Genomic DNA, 17,172 nt, shown 5'->3' on the forward strand with positions numbered 1-17,172 from the left:
CGCTATGCACCTGTTCTTCCAGTTAGTCTTCTGGGGGAGGGGCCTGCTGCTCTGCTTCTAAGGTGTCTTGCCTGGGTGGAGTTGCACTGCCCCTTGCTAGAGGCTGGGCTCAATGTAAGCTGTTTTTGGTTGCTCTGTGTGGCTTTTGTTCCCTGGGCCTCTTTAGAGGATCAAAATAAAAACGGCCGTGCCTGGATCTCCAGTCCCAGAGCCAAAAGATCTAGGTCCTCTCTCTTCTATAAACCCTCAGGGATAAACGGTCTTCACTTTCGTGTGTGCCAAACTCTGCAGACTCCTGTGGTAGGCTCCCACACAGATCATCCTGGGGGAAGACAGAGGGTCACACATTTCTATACTTTGCAGGGCCCCACACTGAGAACTGTTGCCTGGTCCTGTGTACACCTGCTTCGCCCCCCCCTGGGGGGACGCAGGAGGTCGCTACTGTCCTGTCTTCTGCAGGGCTCCCACACTGAGAGCTGTCCCCAGTGGTGCGCACATCTGCTCCACCCCTCCCAGAGGAAGGCCGAGGGTCCCCACTTGGAGAGCGGTCATCCAATTGGGCAGCAGCACGGGCTTGCTGTTTTTGGCAAATTGAGCTGAGAGTCCCCTCCTGAGCTCTCTGACTTTAACCAGTTTCTCCACTCCAATGCTTGGGAACTCTACCAACTCAGGCCCCCCATTCCTTCTGTGATTCCAGGGATCCTGGGACCACACTGCCCCACCTAGAATTCTACCCTGCTTCACCAAGTGAGCACCTCTGAGGCAGGAATGTCTCAAAGGAAAGAATAAATTTTGTTAAAATGTCTATGGTACCCACAGCAATCTACACATTCAATGCAATCCCTATCAAAATACCATCGACAATACATTAAAAGGATTATTCACCATGACCAAGTGGGATTTATTCCTGGGATGCAAGGGTGGTTCAACATTTGCAAATCAATGTGATCCATCACATTAGTAAAAGAAAGGACAAGAACCATATGATCCTCTCAATGGATGCAGAAAAAGCATTTGACAAAATACAGCATATTTTTTTGATTAACTCTCCACAGTGTATGGATAGAGGCAACATTCCTAAATATCATAAAAGCCGTATATGAAAAGCCCACAATGAATATCATTCTCAATGGGGAAAAACTGAGAGCTTTTTCCCTAAGGTAAGGAACACGACAAGGATGCCCATTCTCACCACCGTTGTTCAACATAGTACTGGAAGTCCTAGCCTCAGCAATCAGACAACAAAAAGAAAGAAAAGGCATTCAAATTGGCAAAGAAGTCAAACTCTCACTCTTTGCAGATGATGTGATACTCTATGTGTAAAACCCGGAAGACTCTACCCCAAAATTGCTAGAACTCTTACAGCAGTTCAGCGATGTGGTAGGATACAACATCAATGCAGAGAAATCAGTTGCATTTCTATATACTAACAATGAGACAAAAGAAGAGAAATTAAGGAATCGATTCCATTTACAATTGCACCAAAAACCGTAAGATACCTAGGAATAAACCTAACCAAAGAGGTGAAGGATCCGTACTCTAAAAACCACAGAACACTTATGAAAGAAATTGAGGAAGACATTAAGAGATGGAAAAACATTCCATGTTCATGGATTGGAAGAATAAACGTTGTTAAAATTTCTATGCTACCCAGAACAGTCTACACATTCAGTGCAATCCCTATCAAAATACCATCGACAGTTTTCACAGACCTGGAACAAATAATACTGAAATTTGTATGGAACCAGAAAAGACCCCAAATAGCCAGAGGAATGTTGAAAAAGAAAACCAAAGCTGGTGGCAACACAATGCCAGACTTCAAGCTATTTTGCAAAGCTGTAATCATCAAGATAGTATGTTACTGGCACAAAAACAGACACACAGAGATCAATGGAACAGAATAGAGAGCCCAGAAATGGACCCTCAACTCTATGGTAAACTAATCTTTGACAAAGCAGGAAAGAATATCTAACGGAAAAAAGACAGTCTCTTCAATAAATGGTGCTGGGAAAATTGGACAGCCACATGTAGAAGAATGAAACTGGACGTTTTCCTTATACCACACACAAAGATGAACTCAAAATGGATGAAAGACCTAAGTCTGAGACAGGAATCCATCAAAATCCTAGAGGAGAACACAGGCAGTAAGGTCTTCAACCTCAGTCGCAGCAACTTCCTGCAAGACACAGTATCTATCAGATAAAGGGCTGGTATCCAAGATCTATAAATAATTTATCAAACTCAACACCCATAAAACAAATAACCCAGTCAAGAAATGGGCAGAAGTCATAAACAGACACTTCTCCAAAGAAGACATACAAATTGCCAACAGACACATGAAAAAAAGCCCCACATCACTTGTCATCAGGGAAATACAAATCAAAACCACAATGAGATACTACCTCACACCAGTCAGAATGACTAAATTTAACAAGACAGGGAACAGCAAATGTTAGTGAGGATTCAGAGAAAGGGGAACCCTCTTACACTGTTGGTGGGAATGCAAGCTGGTACAGCCACTCTGGAAAACAGTATGGAGGTTCCTCAAGACATTAAAAATGGAGCTACCCTATGACACAGCAATTGCACTACTGGGTATTTACCCCAAAGATACAGATGTAGTGAAATGAAGGGGCACCTGCACTCCAATGTTCATAGCAGCAATGTCCACAGTGGAAGGAGCCGAGATGCCCTTCGACAGATGAAGAAAGAAGACATGGTTCATATATACAATGGAATATTGCTCAGCCATCAGAAAACGAATACCTACCATTACATTGACATGGATGGAACTGGAGGGTATTATGCTAAGTGAAATAAGTCAATCATAGAAACACAATTATCATATGGTTTCACTCCTATGTGGAATATAAGAAATAGTGCAGAGGATCATAGGGGAAGGGAGGGAAAACTGAATGGGAAGAAATCAGAGAGGGAGAAAAACCATGACACTCTTGACTCTGGGAAACAAACTGATGGTTGTGGAAAAGGAGCTGGGTTGGGGGATGATGGGCATTAAGGAGGGCGTGTGATGTCATGAGCACTAGGTGAATCATTGAACACTACACCAAAAACTAATTATGTACCTTATGTTGGCTAATTGAATTTAAATAAAAGGAAAAAAATAGAAAATAGATTTTTAAAACTTCAATACACGAAAATTTCTGATATTTTTGTCATTTATTTCTAAAATAATTTTACGTGGCCAGATAACATACTTTTAATAATATTAACATTTATTGAGACTTGATTTACTTCCCAGTATATATGTTTTCTTTTAAAATGTTCTCTGTGTACTTGCAAAGAAAATATCTTCTGTAGTTGTAGACGTGATGTCCATACTGGGAAGGAAACTGTGTACTTTCTTAGATTCTCCAGTACTCTTGTTTCTCTTTCAGTGACCTACCCAAATTAGTTTCCCCTCTAGCACTTGGATGAAATTCAACAGCATGTCAGTTTACAATAAGTAAATGATAGTCATCCTCCAACTTCAGAAAAAATCTGAAGACCAGAGAATCTTTTCTGTCAGCACAGGGCAGAATGCAAAGGAGTCTGCATGTACAGCCTCAGCATGTCTTATGTGAAAATCAGGCCCAAATGCAGGATGAGTAATACTCTAATATATGGGTTGGGATATTTTGGTGGACAATCTGAGAATCGTGACATACACACCCATTTCTCTGAATCCTTCCTGGTGGCAGAAACAGCCCCTTCCATGTTAGCCTCACCTGAGGTGGATGCCTTGAATGATGATGTTTGGCCTCCTCAGGACCTACCCCCTACTCCTCATTGCCTCTAGGTTGATATCAAGAGTCAGGTACCAGCAGAGCCTGGAGAGAGAAATACAAACCCTGCTTTGAGGAAAAAGTGCCTACATAACAAAGGAATTACAGGACCTAATAATAGAGCCTGGGGAGTGTGCGTAAAAGTGGATCTTGGTGTTCGATGAGGGAAGGGAGAATATAAGACCAGAGAGATCTTTATTTACATGGGGCACTCACCTTTGATTCACGATTTTTACTTGAGTAAAAATATCCAAGGCCACCCCAGCAGACTAAGGACGGGCAGAGTCAGAATGGCAATCAAGATGGTTTGACCTGCAGGGATCTGAGGCAGTGGCTGTTACACCACAATTCCCTAGGATGCTAGTTTATTTATATAAAGAGGGGGAAAAAAAAGAATAATGAACTAGTTGCCTTCCACCTGGATGGAACATTGGGACCCCACACCCAGTTCCCAGCTCTAAATGTAGACCCAGAGCACACTCAATGAAAGGAAGGTCAGTTCCCCTTCAGTAACATTCCTGTAACTCCCATCGCAAATGTACACAGTAAATATTCCTTCAGTCATTTCTCAAAGGAGTTGTAGACGTGATGTCTACATACTGGGAAGGTATGTAGACAAACCCTGTGGCCATTTGTCAGGGTAAATGTGCACTGGGAAGGTCAAGGGCATGTCAAGATGTTTCTTCTCAGGTGAAGGACAAGCTGCGGCACTTCAAGTCTCCCCCCACTTAAACAAAAACAATGAAAATAACATTTTGTGGGTCTCTTTGGAATTTGAATTTGGACGCAACAAGTACCAAAGTTGGGAATACTCCTCTGACTCATTTATTGGGCGACCCCAGAGGCTGCCAAATTCTCAGGGGCCCAGAGCCAGAGTAGGCTCTCCAGCAGATCCTAGCTGTGGCACAAGATGTTTTTTTGTTTGTTTTTAAGATTTTATTTATTTGACAGAGAGACAGCGAGAGAGGGAACACAAGCAGGGGGAGTGGGAGAGGGAGAAGCAGGGAGCCCGCCGAGCAGGGAGCCCGATGTGGGGCTCGATCCCAGGACCCTGGGATCATGACCTAAGCCAAAGGCAGATGCTGAACGACTTGAGCCACCCAGGTGCCCCACCCTCCTTCTTGATCCTAGAACTCAGCAGGTCAGAAGGTGCTAGCAAGATCTGTGATTGGTTAGGATGTTGTCTGGAATCTGGAAAGCTCCAACACCAGGGACAGAACAGAAGGGTAGGATTCTAGAGTAAATCGGTGCCTTCTAGGGATGAGAACCAGTCACGTGAAGAGCAGCTCCTGTGCCCTGGTAGCAAGAGATCACCCAACAGCAGGACACAAAGTGAGAATTGATCAGTTTCCCATCATAAACTAGATGGGATCTGATCCACCCATCATAGAATTCGGTGTGCACAGCACTGAGCTATTGTGCAATGGTACTGGCCTGTTTGGGACTGGACCCAAGCGTGGCCATAAGGCCCAAGTGAATCACAGAACATGTGACCCAGACTCCTACCTGTGCTGCCTCTCCCCTCGACAGCACCCATGCTTCATGGGGGGTTCCTACGACTAACCGGCACAAGAAAAGGACTCAGAGTGAATCACAACCAGGCTGGCTTGTCATGTTGGCAGAAACGGCCTGCTGCTGCATGTTGCCTCCTCATAGCACCACTTGGGATGTCCTTGGAAGACATTTGAAAGGAAGTCCTTCAAATGTACCAAGCTGAGAGTGGCTCAGTCATTTCTAAGAAAGAAAATGACTGAAGGTACAGAGATACATGGACTTTTGACAGTGGCAGATGGCTTGCCTGGTTAGGGCCCTAGAAAGGTCAAACTGGAAGTCCGAGGAAGTTGGAGGAGGGCAAACAGCATGACATCTTTGTGTCTTACCTGAAAGCCCACCAGAAACCACGTACTACAGGGAAGTCTCTCAACAATACGGTAACAAGATGACCATCCTCTGGCTGCCAGGCAGACTCTTCTCACCCATCTGGTCCTTGTGCAAAGGCCCTCATATGAACAGTGTCAGGGAGAAGAGCTAAGCACAGGCCCAATGGCAAGGACTTCCTATATCAAGACGCACCTTACCACCATAGCTGAAGGCCTGTCTAATGGATAGCAGACTGATGCTATCAACTTGGCACCATTAATCCTGGGTCAGTATTTTGTCCTTATGACACCTGCCTATGCTTCTGCCAACACCATCACCCAAAGACTTAGAGAATGCCTTACCTGTGATATCCCACGGTACTGCCTCAGAACGAAGGACCCATTTCACACCAGAGGTGTGACCATGAGCTCATGACTATGGAATGCACTGGTCTTGTCCCATACCCATCATCCAGGATTGACTGGCCTGATATGATGGTGACACGGACTACTGACAGTTCCACTAAGGTGCTGGCCAGGGGTCAATACTTAATATGGCCTGGATACCATCTTCCACCCAGGATGTGCCCTTCCACCCAGGAGTCTGAGACCCAACGGGTGTGGGAGTGGCCCCATCTATTACGACAGCCAGCAACCCTGCATATTTTGTTTCCTATTCATACAACCTTGGGCTCTCAGGGATTATAGATAGGTCCTAGCTCCTGGAGATAGGAGTGGAGACAATTCTTTCAGGGTCACAGCAAGCATTCCTTTTAAGGGGAAGCTATGACTACCATCTGACTCTTTTTTGTTCTTGGCCAGTGGCCCAACAGGCAAAAACTGGGATTGTAACTGACAAACATCAGGGACTAAGGTTGCTAGTAGATAATCGAGTAGAGTGGTGTGTGTCTACAACCTAGGTAAGTAACTGGGTATCTCTTAGCAGTGACTTAGCAGCAATGACTCAATGAGCAAGGGAAACCACCACAACCATCACCTTGGGGACGAAGATCTGGGTCACCCCACCAAATAAGCAACCCAGATAGCCCAAAATGCTGCTTAAAGGGAATCCAGCAGAGGGACTCTTGCTCATTTCACTAGTGCTCTTGCCATAGGCATCCAGAACAGGTCATCATCAACTCTGGGAATCTGGTCACATTTGCAGAGTAAGGATGCCTTTGTTCTTAGCAGGAGGCGGCTCGGAGATGGTAAGCTCCACAATGTAGTCTGAGAAATGTACACAATGGGAGGGAGTCGTGCAAAGGGTGGACTGACCTGGGACGCAAAACTTATACACCTCCAACTCCCTCAACCAGTTCCCTCTCTCCTGCGGTTGGCACCCCATCTGCACCAGGCTGCCCTGCACTTGGAGCTGACTGAGGCACGCACTGCAGAGCATTTGAGCTGGCTGTCAGCCACTAGGCGCTGGATGGTACATACCAGAGGTGCACAGGACTGAGCCCCACACTGAGCTAGGACCTCAAAGAGCTACACTCTCAGAGCAAAGGAGATTAGCATCTAAACCTGCCCCTCCTGCCAGGTGCAGGGAATGAGAAGGCAGCCTGGTGCAGACCAGAACAGGGGAATGGGGGGAGGGGAGGCCTGGTAGGGAGCTGAGACAGCTACCCTGAACCTGCACTACTGAAACACATACCTTGGATTGGCCAGACATTCAGATGTGAACAGGACTGAGGCCGTCTCCATCACTGGGTCCTGTGTCCATGTGTCTGCAAACACTCAGCATCATCCAGCTTTCTACTTTTTTTTTTTTTTGACAGCCTAATAGTACAAAGTGATAGGTCATTATTGTTTTATTCGGCTGTGATTACTAATGATTTTGAGAATTTCTCCTGTACTTTAGGGTTTGGTTTCTTCTGTAAATTACATTTCCTCTTAGTTCAATTTGGCAGTTGCTGTCAATGGCATGTCTTAATTTTGGTTATGGTGTCACTTGTACAAAAGATTTAAATTTTGATATAGATAACTTCGCTGTGGGTTTTGCTTTTGTACTATTTAATCATGCTTTAAAAGCCTTCTCTTTTCTAATTTTTCCCCTATAATTAAAAATGCTGTTTAGATCCTTTACACATAAAAAAAACTTATTTTTGTGCATGGTATGAGGAAGGAATCTGATTTTATTCCATTTGGATAGCCAGTCCTTCCAAGATCACATTCTGACTTGAAATGTCACTTATATTGTATACCCAATTTCCAAACATACCTTGGTCTGTTTCTTGATCCTCTATTATCTACTCACACACTGATACCACTTGCCTCAATGACAAAGTTTAATTTTGTCTTCATAATTCACAGGGCAGGTCTACCCCTTCCTTTGCTCTTTTGTTTCTGCAAGACTGTCTGGACTACTCTTGTCCTTTTATAGCTCCATATACATCCAATAATCATCTTTTTACATTCTATTTTTAAAATGGTAGCAATTTTATCGGTATTGCTTTCACTATATGGTCTCTTTCAAGTAGTAATTCTTCTATCCGTGAACATGGGTTATCTCTATTCTTCCTTTAGAAAAGCTGTGTTTTTTCTTCATAAAGTTTTTTTTTTTTCTTTTTAGATCCCAAGATATTATAGTTTCTGGTGTTATTGTGGATGGGATAATTTTCCTATCATATTTTCTAATTTTTGTTACACTAATTTCCATATGTAGATAACCTATTCACCAATCATGCTGATTTGCTAACTCTAATGATTTTCTTAAGTTTCTAAAGGAGATAGTACTATTTAGAAATTATAGCACACATACCCATTTCTAATCTTTTTTTTAGAATTTAAAAAAGTATTACATTTAGTAGTACACCCAGGGCAATACTCATCATGGTGGTGATCAATGTCGTACTTACCTTGTTTCTAACATCAGTAGAAATGTTTGTGATTACCTATCATTAAGCATGTTTGCAGTCTTTCATATTCCTTTTATCCAGTTAAGAAAATTATCTTCTATTATTTTGATATTTCATCATTTCTGCTTAGATTTTCTATTTAAAAGTGAATTTTAATGGTGTGTGTGTGTATTTGGCGTGACTATCTTTTCAAAAAGGAATTTTATAGTTAGCAATTAGTATTTTGGAATTTGTTAAGACTTCACTTGTGGCCAAGTACTAGGGAAAATTCTTCAATGTGTTCTATTTCTACTTAATACAGAGTATCTTGGCCTGCACCTGGAGTAAGAGGCTCAGAGGAAGGCTGAGATCTGCCTGCTGGCAGGAATCAGAGGTGCCACTGAGGCCTTCGTGCTCCCTCAGCAGCAGCAGTCCTTGCCATATGAGAAAGACGCCTCAGAACTTGGATTTAGAGGACGTGAGTCCTTTGTGTTTCCCCCAGGTCATGGTATCACACCTCACAGACCTTGCTTTCCCATGAGGAGCCTGTCTGCCAGACTCAACACACACACCTTCCACAAGAGCTTCCTATGCTCCCATTATGACTCCCTCCCAAGCTTCCCACATCACACCCAAAGCAGGGGTCCACAGAGCTCTCCTTGGGCAGGGCCACCATAGCCAGACATGACACCACTCTAATGCTGCAGCCAGCACATGCCAGGCTCTGGCTGGCTGCCTTCCCTAAGAACTGACCACACTGCTTTCCCAGGCACCACATGTCCACGCCTCTCAGGTGGCCCATACACTCACCATTCCCTTATCTGACCTCCCCTTTTGCCAACACTCCAGACTCTTTCCATGTGTCTTCACCAAAAACTCCTGTATCTCAACTTACCTGAACTTCCCCTTCATCTTCTCAAACAGCTATTTCCTTTCTTGCCGTGTCACGTGTGTTTATTTTAGCTAATTTCTTGTCTCCTCTCCCTTTCCCCCATGGCTGTATGCAGGATGCACTAGGACCACTGAGTACCAGATAGGACTGTAATAGGATTAACAGAGTTCTGACTTCAAGGTGACAAAGACCTTGGGTTTCCAAATATCTTATGTTATGTAAGTAAGCTATTCACACCAGGGGAGGCTGGGCAAAAGGTATATGGAATCTGCGGCACTGCCTTTGCCACTTTTCTGTAAACCTAAAATTATCCCAAAATAAACCTTATCTTAGATTTTTAAAGGGCGGGGTAGGCTATAGATTTTTTCCTTTTGAGGAAATGGCTGTATCTGGGTTTGTCTATGTGGGGCACAGGTGCTCTGTTGGGTATAAAGTATCAGGAAGAAGGGGCTGTGGTACTGGACAGCTGAAGCCACAGGTTGTAGTAAAGAGTTTCTCATCCTCATTGTCTGTTTCTCAAGAATGCTTCTTATTTTTGAAGAATTTTTCACAGTGCAAGTCGACTGGGAGCCTCTCAACTGAAGCTGAAGGGGTCGCTCTCTCCCATCCTGGCCCAGGTGGTGTGGGCATGTGGTGAAGTCAGAAAGTCACACACACATCCTGGTGTTTTGAGCATCGGGGCAGCTGGGACGTTTTCAGACAGCGGCAGCACCATGGGAGCACTCGGGGAGAATGACGGCAGGCAAGACCTTGCTGGAACGGGCCCTGGCTGCTGCCCGCTGCTCTGCTTCCTGTGGTTCCACATCTGTTCCTCCAGCCTTCCCACTGACCTGGTGCACTGCTCTATTTCCTTCCAGTAAATTCCTTTCTTGGTGTTAGCTTTCTATCCTGTTGCTTGCAGTTGAGAACTCTAATGATATGCCCACCAAAGCAGCCGGGGCCTCTCTGTGGACCAACTCCGGGGATGCCACTTGCACAGAGTACAAAATGGTGTCCCTACAGTTCTGCAGTGTGGCACCACACAACTATTTATTAATGCGTGTCTAAAGCATGTAACAGAATAGGACATTTCCTTACTTCACTACATATCTGAACAACAAAACAATCAGGATACAAGTCTAGTACCTCGAACATGGACCTTCTTACATCCACTCCTCTCTCCCACTTACTGTCTGAATAAGCTTGGGCAGGTGGCATGGCAGCCAGACAAGAGGCCAATAATGGGTCTCTGTTACTGGTCATGCTCCTTGTCTGAAAAATAGAGACATCATATGTCCTTCATTGACTTGTTGCGAGGATTTAAAAAGAAAGTCACATAACACAGTGCCTGGCCCATAAGAGGCATTTGAGAATTGCTCATTCCTTTGCCAGTGTTGATAAAATAATCATTTAGTTTGTATGTAGACAAGCTTTTCACCAAAATGAGATTATCTTCAATTGACACAATCATCTGAGCCATGCTGCATGTTGAAGCAATATGACCTCAGGATACTCGTCCCGATGCTCCTGGCTTCCACACCTACAATGCTCATACTGTCACTTTCCACATGGGTGAATCCACTGCAAAAGGAAGGGACAGGCTGCATGTTAACTTGAGGCAGACATATATTTAAGTAGTTAAGCCTTTACATGAAGATGGAACACAACCTCTAGACCTTCTCCATCCTAGCGCACCCCATCCGTGTTGAGACCTGCATTCATTCCTACCAATTAGCAAATATGCTCACATTCTGGAGTGGGAGTATCAGCTTTGGGCCCTCCTGATGGTAGCTGCCTGAATTACGATTTCAGCAAGTCTAGAAACTTCCAGTAGAGAACAGGTACCTAATCCAATCTCGACAGGGTAGAGTCATTTCCCCAGAACTGAGAATCGGGCCATCAATTCCCAGCCAGTCTCAGTGAAAGACATCGACAGGAGTCGTCATTCTCCACGATGCTATCTTTGCCTAGAAAGATGACAATGCTGCTCTGAGGTATGACAGAGAGTTTCCTGTAGAAGGTGGTTTTGGCCATGGATTGCTTCTAAAATACTGCCACTTTGGCTTTCATGAACTACCTTTTAGCTTAGAAGAAACTCCACACTAAAAATAAAACAAGACAAAATAAAGCTGCTAAGAACGTTCATGTACAAGTCCTTGTTTGGATATAACATTTCTCTTGGGTAGATACCTGGGCGAATGTGCCTAGGTTTCTGGTAAAGTTATATTTAACACACCCATTTTTCCTGTTTTCTTTAGAGAATTATTTATGTATTATATATTCACAGATGGTAACATTTTAGGAAACTGAAAAGCTCTCAGAAAGTACTGGTTATGTCTTGCAGCATTCAAAAAGGTGCTGGAAAAAACTTATGGGGAACAGCATGAAGCAAGAGTGCTGGGTTTATTGTTGCCAAATGAAGCTCCCAAAAGAAATTACCACTCAACTAAGGATTTCTGGAGGAATCTGTTCTGAATTAGGAAAGGGGCATAATTTAAAAGCATGATCCATTCTGGGGTCCTGATTAAAGCACACTTTTGAAAAGATATTTCTAAGTAAGTGTGCTACTTATTTATCACGATGAGAATGATGTCATTTCAGTGAAGGATGTTTTCCATTCTACATCCATGTAATTCAGCGTGTAAAAACACATGTGTAAAAGAGTCTCACAGTGCTACATGCTCAGCACGAGGGTCCTGTTGGGTAGTGCATGCTGTGCAGTGTTTCAAAAGACATGTAAAAAAGAAGTTTCTAAAAGTGCCACTTGCTTGCTAAGTTGAAACGGTGTTATTTCAGTGAAAGGATGCTCTAATCACTCAGTAATGATGTAGAGAATTCTTTAAAGACACACATAGAAAAGAAAGGGGAAAAGTGTATTTTGAGGCCAACATGGGAGCATAATCCCCTCACTTTCCAGCAACCATGAGAACAAATGTCTGCACTGTGTGTCCCTCAGCAGAGAGAGGCTTCCTGCCTCTGGAGGAGGAAGCATCACGGCGGTCCGAGTGGTTGCGGCGTCTAAGCGGGACCTCTCCCACCGGAGAGGTTTGTCACAAACGCCGGCCTCTGGTCACACGCAGACTCAGCATGGTGAGACCACGATGCCCCCGCCCCTGAAGGGCAGCGGCGTGAAGGGGCAAGTGTACAAGGGCATTAACTAGCAAAACTACAGCAAAGCAGATGCAAACGTGGCCTCAAACTTCAAAGGAATTTAAGGAGGAATCCTGAGTGAAGAAGCAACTGATGCAAGTCCTTCTCAGAACGGGAGCATCAGGCTGTCCTCTATGCTTTGTTTAGCAAGTTAAGAGAGCATGTTAAAACCTACCAGTTATCATAAGATTTAAGCTGAATCTCTATCAGAAAGTTGAGCTTGTTTACTAAAAGGAATGAAGTTTTTCTGTATTAATTAGGAGTTTGCTTTAATAATTATCTTCAAATGACAACTGATTGAAAACTCAGAAATGAGGTAGGTTTGTTACAGAAATCTGTAGTTTTTTACAATATTTGGTTTGGGGCTTGGTATTTTTTCATTTTTCATTTACGACAGTAAAATGTCTGCTACAGGAGGCTGAAATTACCTCAGACCTCACACCAGTGATGGCGGTCAGCCATCTCACCGTGAGCAGCCCGGGGCAGACCTGTCCGCCCTGTCCGTTTGCAGAACTCAGTCTGGCAAGAAGAAACAAGTGATTCCAAAATACTAATTAAAGAACCCAAAAAAAAACTGCATTCTTTGGGACTTTTTCCACCACACCCTACTGACTCCACCACCACCTGCATTTGGGAAATGGTTTTAGAATCGTGTGGCTCAGGGCGGGAGGTGAGAGTGGGGCTGCAGGTCCAGGCCGGGCCCACCTGGTGTCACTGTGCGTCCCTGCGGGACTGTGGGCAAAACAGCCACATCTCAGAGCCTCTGTCTGATCTGGGAGAGTGGGTGGTACCAACTGTAGGTGGCAGTTTTGTACATTAGAGGAGATAATGTAGATGCTGCTTAGCATCTTTGTTTTGAAGCAGAGGAGGAAATGGCATCTGAGCAGCGACTTATCTTAGGTCCCCAGATAGTGCAAATAGGCCAGGCTGAGCCCCAAGTCCCAGTCACATGCCTTACAGCTGCCGCCGGCAGGCAGGGTGAGGCCGCCTCACGGGTCGGGCGAAGGGAACTGGAAGCAGTTACCTGGCCCATCTGTGGGAGCCCCCGAGCAGGTGATAGCAGCTCTTGAGGACGGGAAACTTATTTTCCTTATTCCACACGTAGACCCGCAGGGAGAGGTCGAAGGAAGCAGTGAGGACTCGGCTCTGGTCCTTGAAATGAGAAGCCAAGTGAGGTGGAGCCGCAGGCTCTGGAGGCCGGGCCACGATGCAGGCGGGCGGGCCCACACTCACCACCCACAGGGATGTGACGGGCTTCTGGTGGTCCTGGAAGGCTGCCAGCTGCAGGCCCTGGATGGTGAAGAGCACCAGCTCCGACCCCGACACCAGCAGGATCAACTGAGAGCCATGGCCTTTCATGAGGTGAGGAGGTGTCATGGTGTCTGGCAGGAGGAAACTTGCAATCTGTTGTACTTTTTCAAATAAAAACAGATTGTCATCTCTCAGTAGCAGCTGGGGGTGTGGAGTACACGTGCCTCCCCTAAGATGACGTGGTACACTGACAAGGCAACACCTTTGTGGCCACACTTGCGAGTCCTCCCCAAAGCCTCCCATACGATGGCAGTGCCCTACTTAAGGGGACTGTAAAGATTCGAGGCAAAATGCATGTGGAAGTGACAATATGTGGCACACGTATCTTCCAGGGGATAGGCCCCCTGCCCCTCCCCAGCTACGGCAGGGTGATGTAAGATGGGTGCCATGAGAACTATGACATTTGTAACATCTGCCAAAAACTATTATGATGATATGGTCTTTTATACTGTATAGCATTCCTTTTTTTTTTTTTAAATTAACTGGATCATTTCCTTATGGTTTACCAGCAGGAAAAAAATTACCTTTCGAAGAATTCATGCTCATATCACACAAGGCATTAGAGTACACATCCTATTTCCCTTTTTTCCTTGGCTGCTAGGAAGCTCAGAGTAAAGTTTATGGTCAAATGATGACATGAAAACAAATGAATATAGTACAAAAGAAAAAATTCTAAGGGCCACAGGGCAGGCCAGTCACAGTGACATCCAATTTGGGAGACAGAGGAGGCAGAAAAAGAGACGGCTATGGGTCTTCTTTTCCTGTTGGCCTGGGAGCTCCCTGGGGAAGAACTGGTTGTGGCTTTTACTCATCTCTGTGCACACTCAGCACCAAGAAGAGTGTGTATGCCACAGCTGTGACAAGACAGTGAGGAGAGGCGAGACTGTACGTGGTCAGTGGTTAGTGTCTGGATCCCAGGGCCACACAGAGGGCCTGGAATGCGGCAAGTGCTCAACCACTCGGCCAGTACAATCACAAACAACAAGACATTTGTTGGGCCACTATATTCACTGAGAGGGAAGAAAAGTTCCCCAAAGGAAACCCGAGGAATCTGTGCTTGAGGCACCACAGTGCAACAGAGACAGTCCTGGCGTGGGGACCCTTACCCACAACGTCCACTCCTTCCTGGGACTGCTTGGCCCCCAGCTCGTAGGTGCTGATGGCCAGCTGCCTGCTATCATTGTTTCTGTGCATCACCATCAGCCTGGCTGTCTCGTCAGGGGCCCAGCAGGCTCTGGAAGTCAGCCAGATGGGGAGAGTGGTGGAGACAGGAGGCTCATCCTCCACCAGACAGAGCAGGGAGCGAGTGTGGAACACCTGGGGGAACACTGCCATGTGGTCCGTGCCGCTGAGAAGCACCCAGGAGGGCCGCAGACCCACACCCAGTGACCTCACTGTGTCTTACAGGGCTGCTGGTGCCCCTTGTGCGCCCTGCTCGCCAGACTGCTCGGACTAGCTAGTCAGGCCCTGCTGGAAACGTCTCGCACACCAGTCCCGGGTCAGTCGGTGTGATAGGACAACCAAATCAACGGCCCTTGTGGTGTTTTTTAAGGGCTCTTGTGGTTTTGAGCAGTGTACGTCACCGGCATGCTTTTGCCTCCAACGTCTTGCTCTGTATTCCTGTCCTACCACTTGGAAGTCTGCTCCAGATGACTCCTCTGTCCCTGGACCATCCTGTCTGCAGGTGCTTCTGGGAGGCTTGGTCCTGCACTGGAAGCCACCCTCCCAGACCCAACCACAAGCCTGGGCACAGAACTCACCACTTTGTGTGCACAAAGCCACTGACCTTTGGGCCCAAGTCTGAGTCCTGGGTCGAAGCAAACACCCACTGGCAGTCAGGAGAGCAGAGGAGACTGGTGGGGCTGCTCGGAAACACACTGGTCCTGGAGAGCAGCTGCAGCTGGGGCATGCTCAGCGCATACAGGATGCCCTCGACAGAGGCCACCTGCACAGACAGCAAAGACCGTGGTCAGCACATGGCCTCCCCCAGGGCAGAGGGCAACCGCTCAACTGCCTCCTTGCTGGCTAACGCTCCTTGGAATATTTCTTGTCAGACATTTCCCACGACTTTTCACTTTCTCTCACTCTTATGGAAATTTAATTTGTTCACAAATCTTGTCGCTGCAGCACTGAGCGCCCCTGCACAGAAGCTCCACACACCAATTCCAGTATTTCCTCTGAGAGATCCCCAGCGCTGGCCTGATTAGGTCAAAGAGTGTCATACTGAAGACTTAACAGGAAAAAAAAAAAAAAAGCTTTTCAAAAACGCGCAAATCTTATTTGCCATGTGTAAAAAAAATACCTATTTACCCTCATCCGACTTATTGTAATGCCGGTCTTTGAAAATGTTTGCTCATCTGATAGGTGAAAAGCCTCATCCTAATGTCACTTTCTTGATTACGGGTTACTAATCCTGTATTGGCCAATTGTGCTGTTTTCTATGAACTGACTGCTCCTATCTTTTCAACTAGATTCTTTGCTTCATATAATCTGATATCAGTGCTTCGTTAAAGAAGATTCAGTGTTTTCTCATAATTTTCATGTATCTTGATGTTGTAATATTCTCTGGTTCAGATGTTTTGGATTTTTAAGTAAATCAAACCTATGTAATTTTTCTTGATTCAAAACTGTTTAGGGGCACCTGGGTGGCTCAGTTGGTTAAGCAGCTGCCTTCGGCTCAGGTCATAATACCAGGGTCCTGGGATCAAGCCCCAATTCCTGCTCAGCGGGAAACCTGCTTCTCCCTCTCCCTCGGCCTGCTGCTTCCCCCGCTTGTGCTCTCTCTCTCTGTCAAATAAATAAAATCTTTAAAAAAAAAAAAAAAAGTTTATACATTCCTGAGATAATTTTACACTATTGTCTTTTGCGTTAGTTTTTAATTATTCTAAACATATTTCTACAGAGTGACATGTGAGTAACTTGTTTTCCTTCCTGTCCCTATGCTCCATTTCTCGAATAGCTTGTCCTTCGCCTACTGTTTTAAAAGGACATCTTTATGGTTTGTTCCCGGGTTTTGGTACCAAAAAAAAAAAAAAAAAAATTAATTAAACAAAATAAAAGGACATCCTTACCCAGGCACTCACACATGGAACCCTCTCTGGACTTTCTATTCTATTCAACTTACATAAAGACACCTGTTCTTACTGGCCAAGAAAAGACAAAAACTATAAAATGCTCAGAAAATGGCAGGCAACATTCAAACAAAGTCATTAGAAGAAAGTGAAAGTAAGAAAGGAACAAAACATTTTAGCTGATAGAACCGTTCCCCAAAGAACAACCAACAGAGATTGGTAGCCACACCCCGACATGAATCAAATACCATAAAATAAGCATGTGCAGACATGAAGGAACACCCTGAA

The 17,172-nt window shown here is 45.2% G+C and overlaps 2 protein-coding genes across 3 annotated transcripts in view; both read right to left on the reverse strand.

Annotated features, from left to right (window-relative positions):
* LOC123842022 (NUT family member 2G-like) overlaps window positions 1-3,814 on the reverse strand; it is a 62,570-nt gene extending 58,756 nt beyond the window's left edge. The window contains exon 1 of the mRNA XM_064579607.1: window positions 3,729-3,814. The gene's annotated coding sequence lies outside the window, so the exon portion shown is untranslated. The remainder of the gene's footprint in view (window positions 1-3,728) is intronic.
* LOC123849484 (F-box/WD repeat-containing protein 12-like) overlaps window positions 1,304-17,172 on the reverse strand; it is a 47,706-nt gene continuing 31,837 nt past the window's right edge. For both annotated transcript variants that reach the window (XM_045882114.3, XM_064579609.1), the window contains 5 exons: window positions 15,600-15,758; window positions 14,920-15,130; window positions 13,736-13,914; window positions 13,527-13,654; window positions 1,304-10,933 (listed from right to left, as the gene is read on the reverse strand). In XM_045882114.3, the coding sequence (XP_045738070.2) occupies window positions 10,807-10,933; window positions 13,527-13,654; window positions 13,736-13,914; window positions 14,920-15,130; window positions 15,600-15,758 (804 nt within the window). In that variant the 3' untranslated portion in view covers window positions 1,304-10,806. The remainder of the gene's footprint in view (window positions 10,934-13,526; window positions 13,655-13,735; window positions 13,915-14,919; window positions 15,131-15,599; window positions 15,759-17,172) is intronic.

Source organism: Mirounga angustirostris, unplaced genomic scaffold (genome assembly GCF_029215605.1).
Source record: "Mirounga angustirostris isolate CCGP_5_RB_7025 unplaced genomic scaffold, mMirAng1.0.hap1 SCAF_15, whole genome shotgun sequence".
Classification (NCBI taxonomy): domain Eukaryota; kingdom Metazoa; phylum Chordata; class Mammalia; order Carnivora; family Phocidae; genus Mirounga; species Mirounga angustirostris.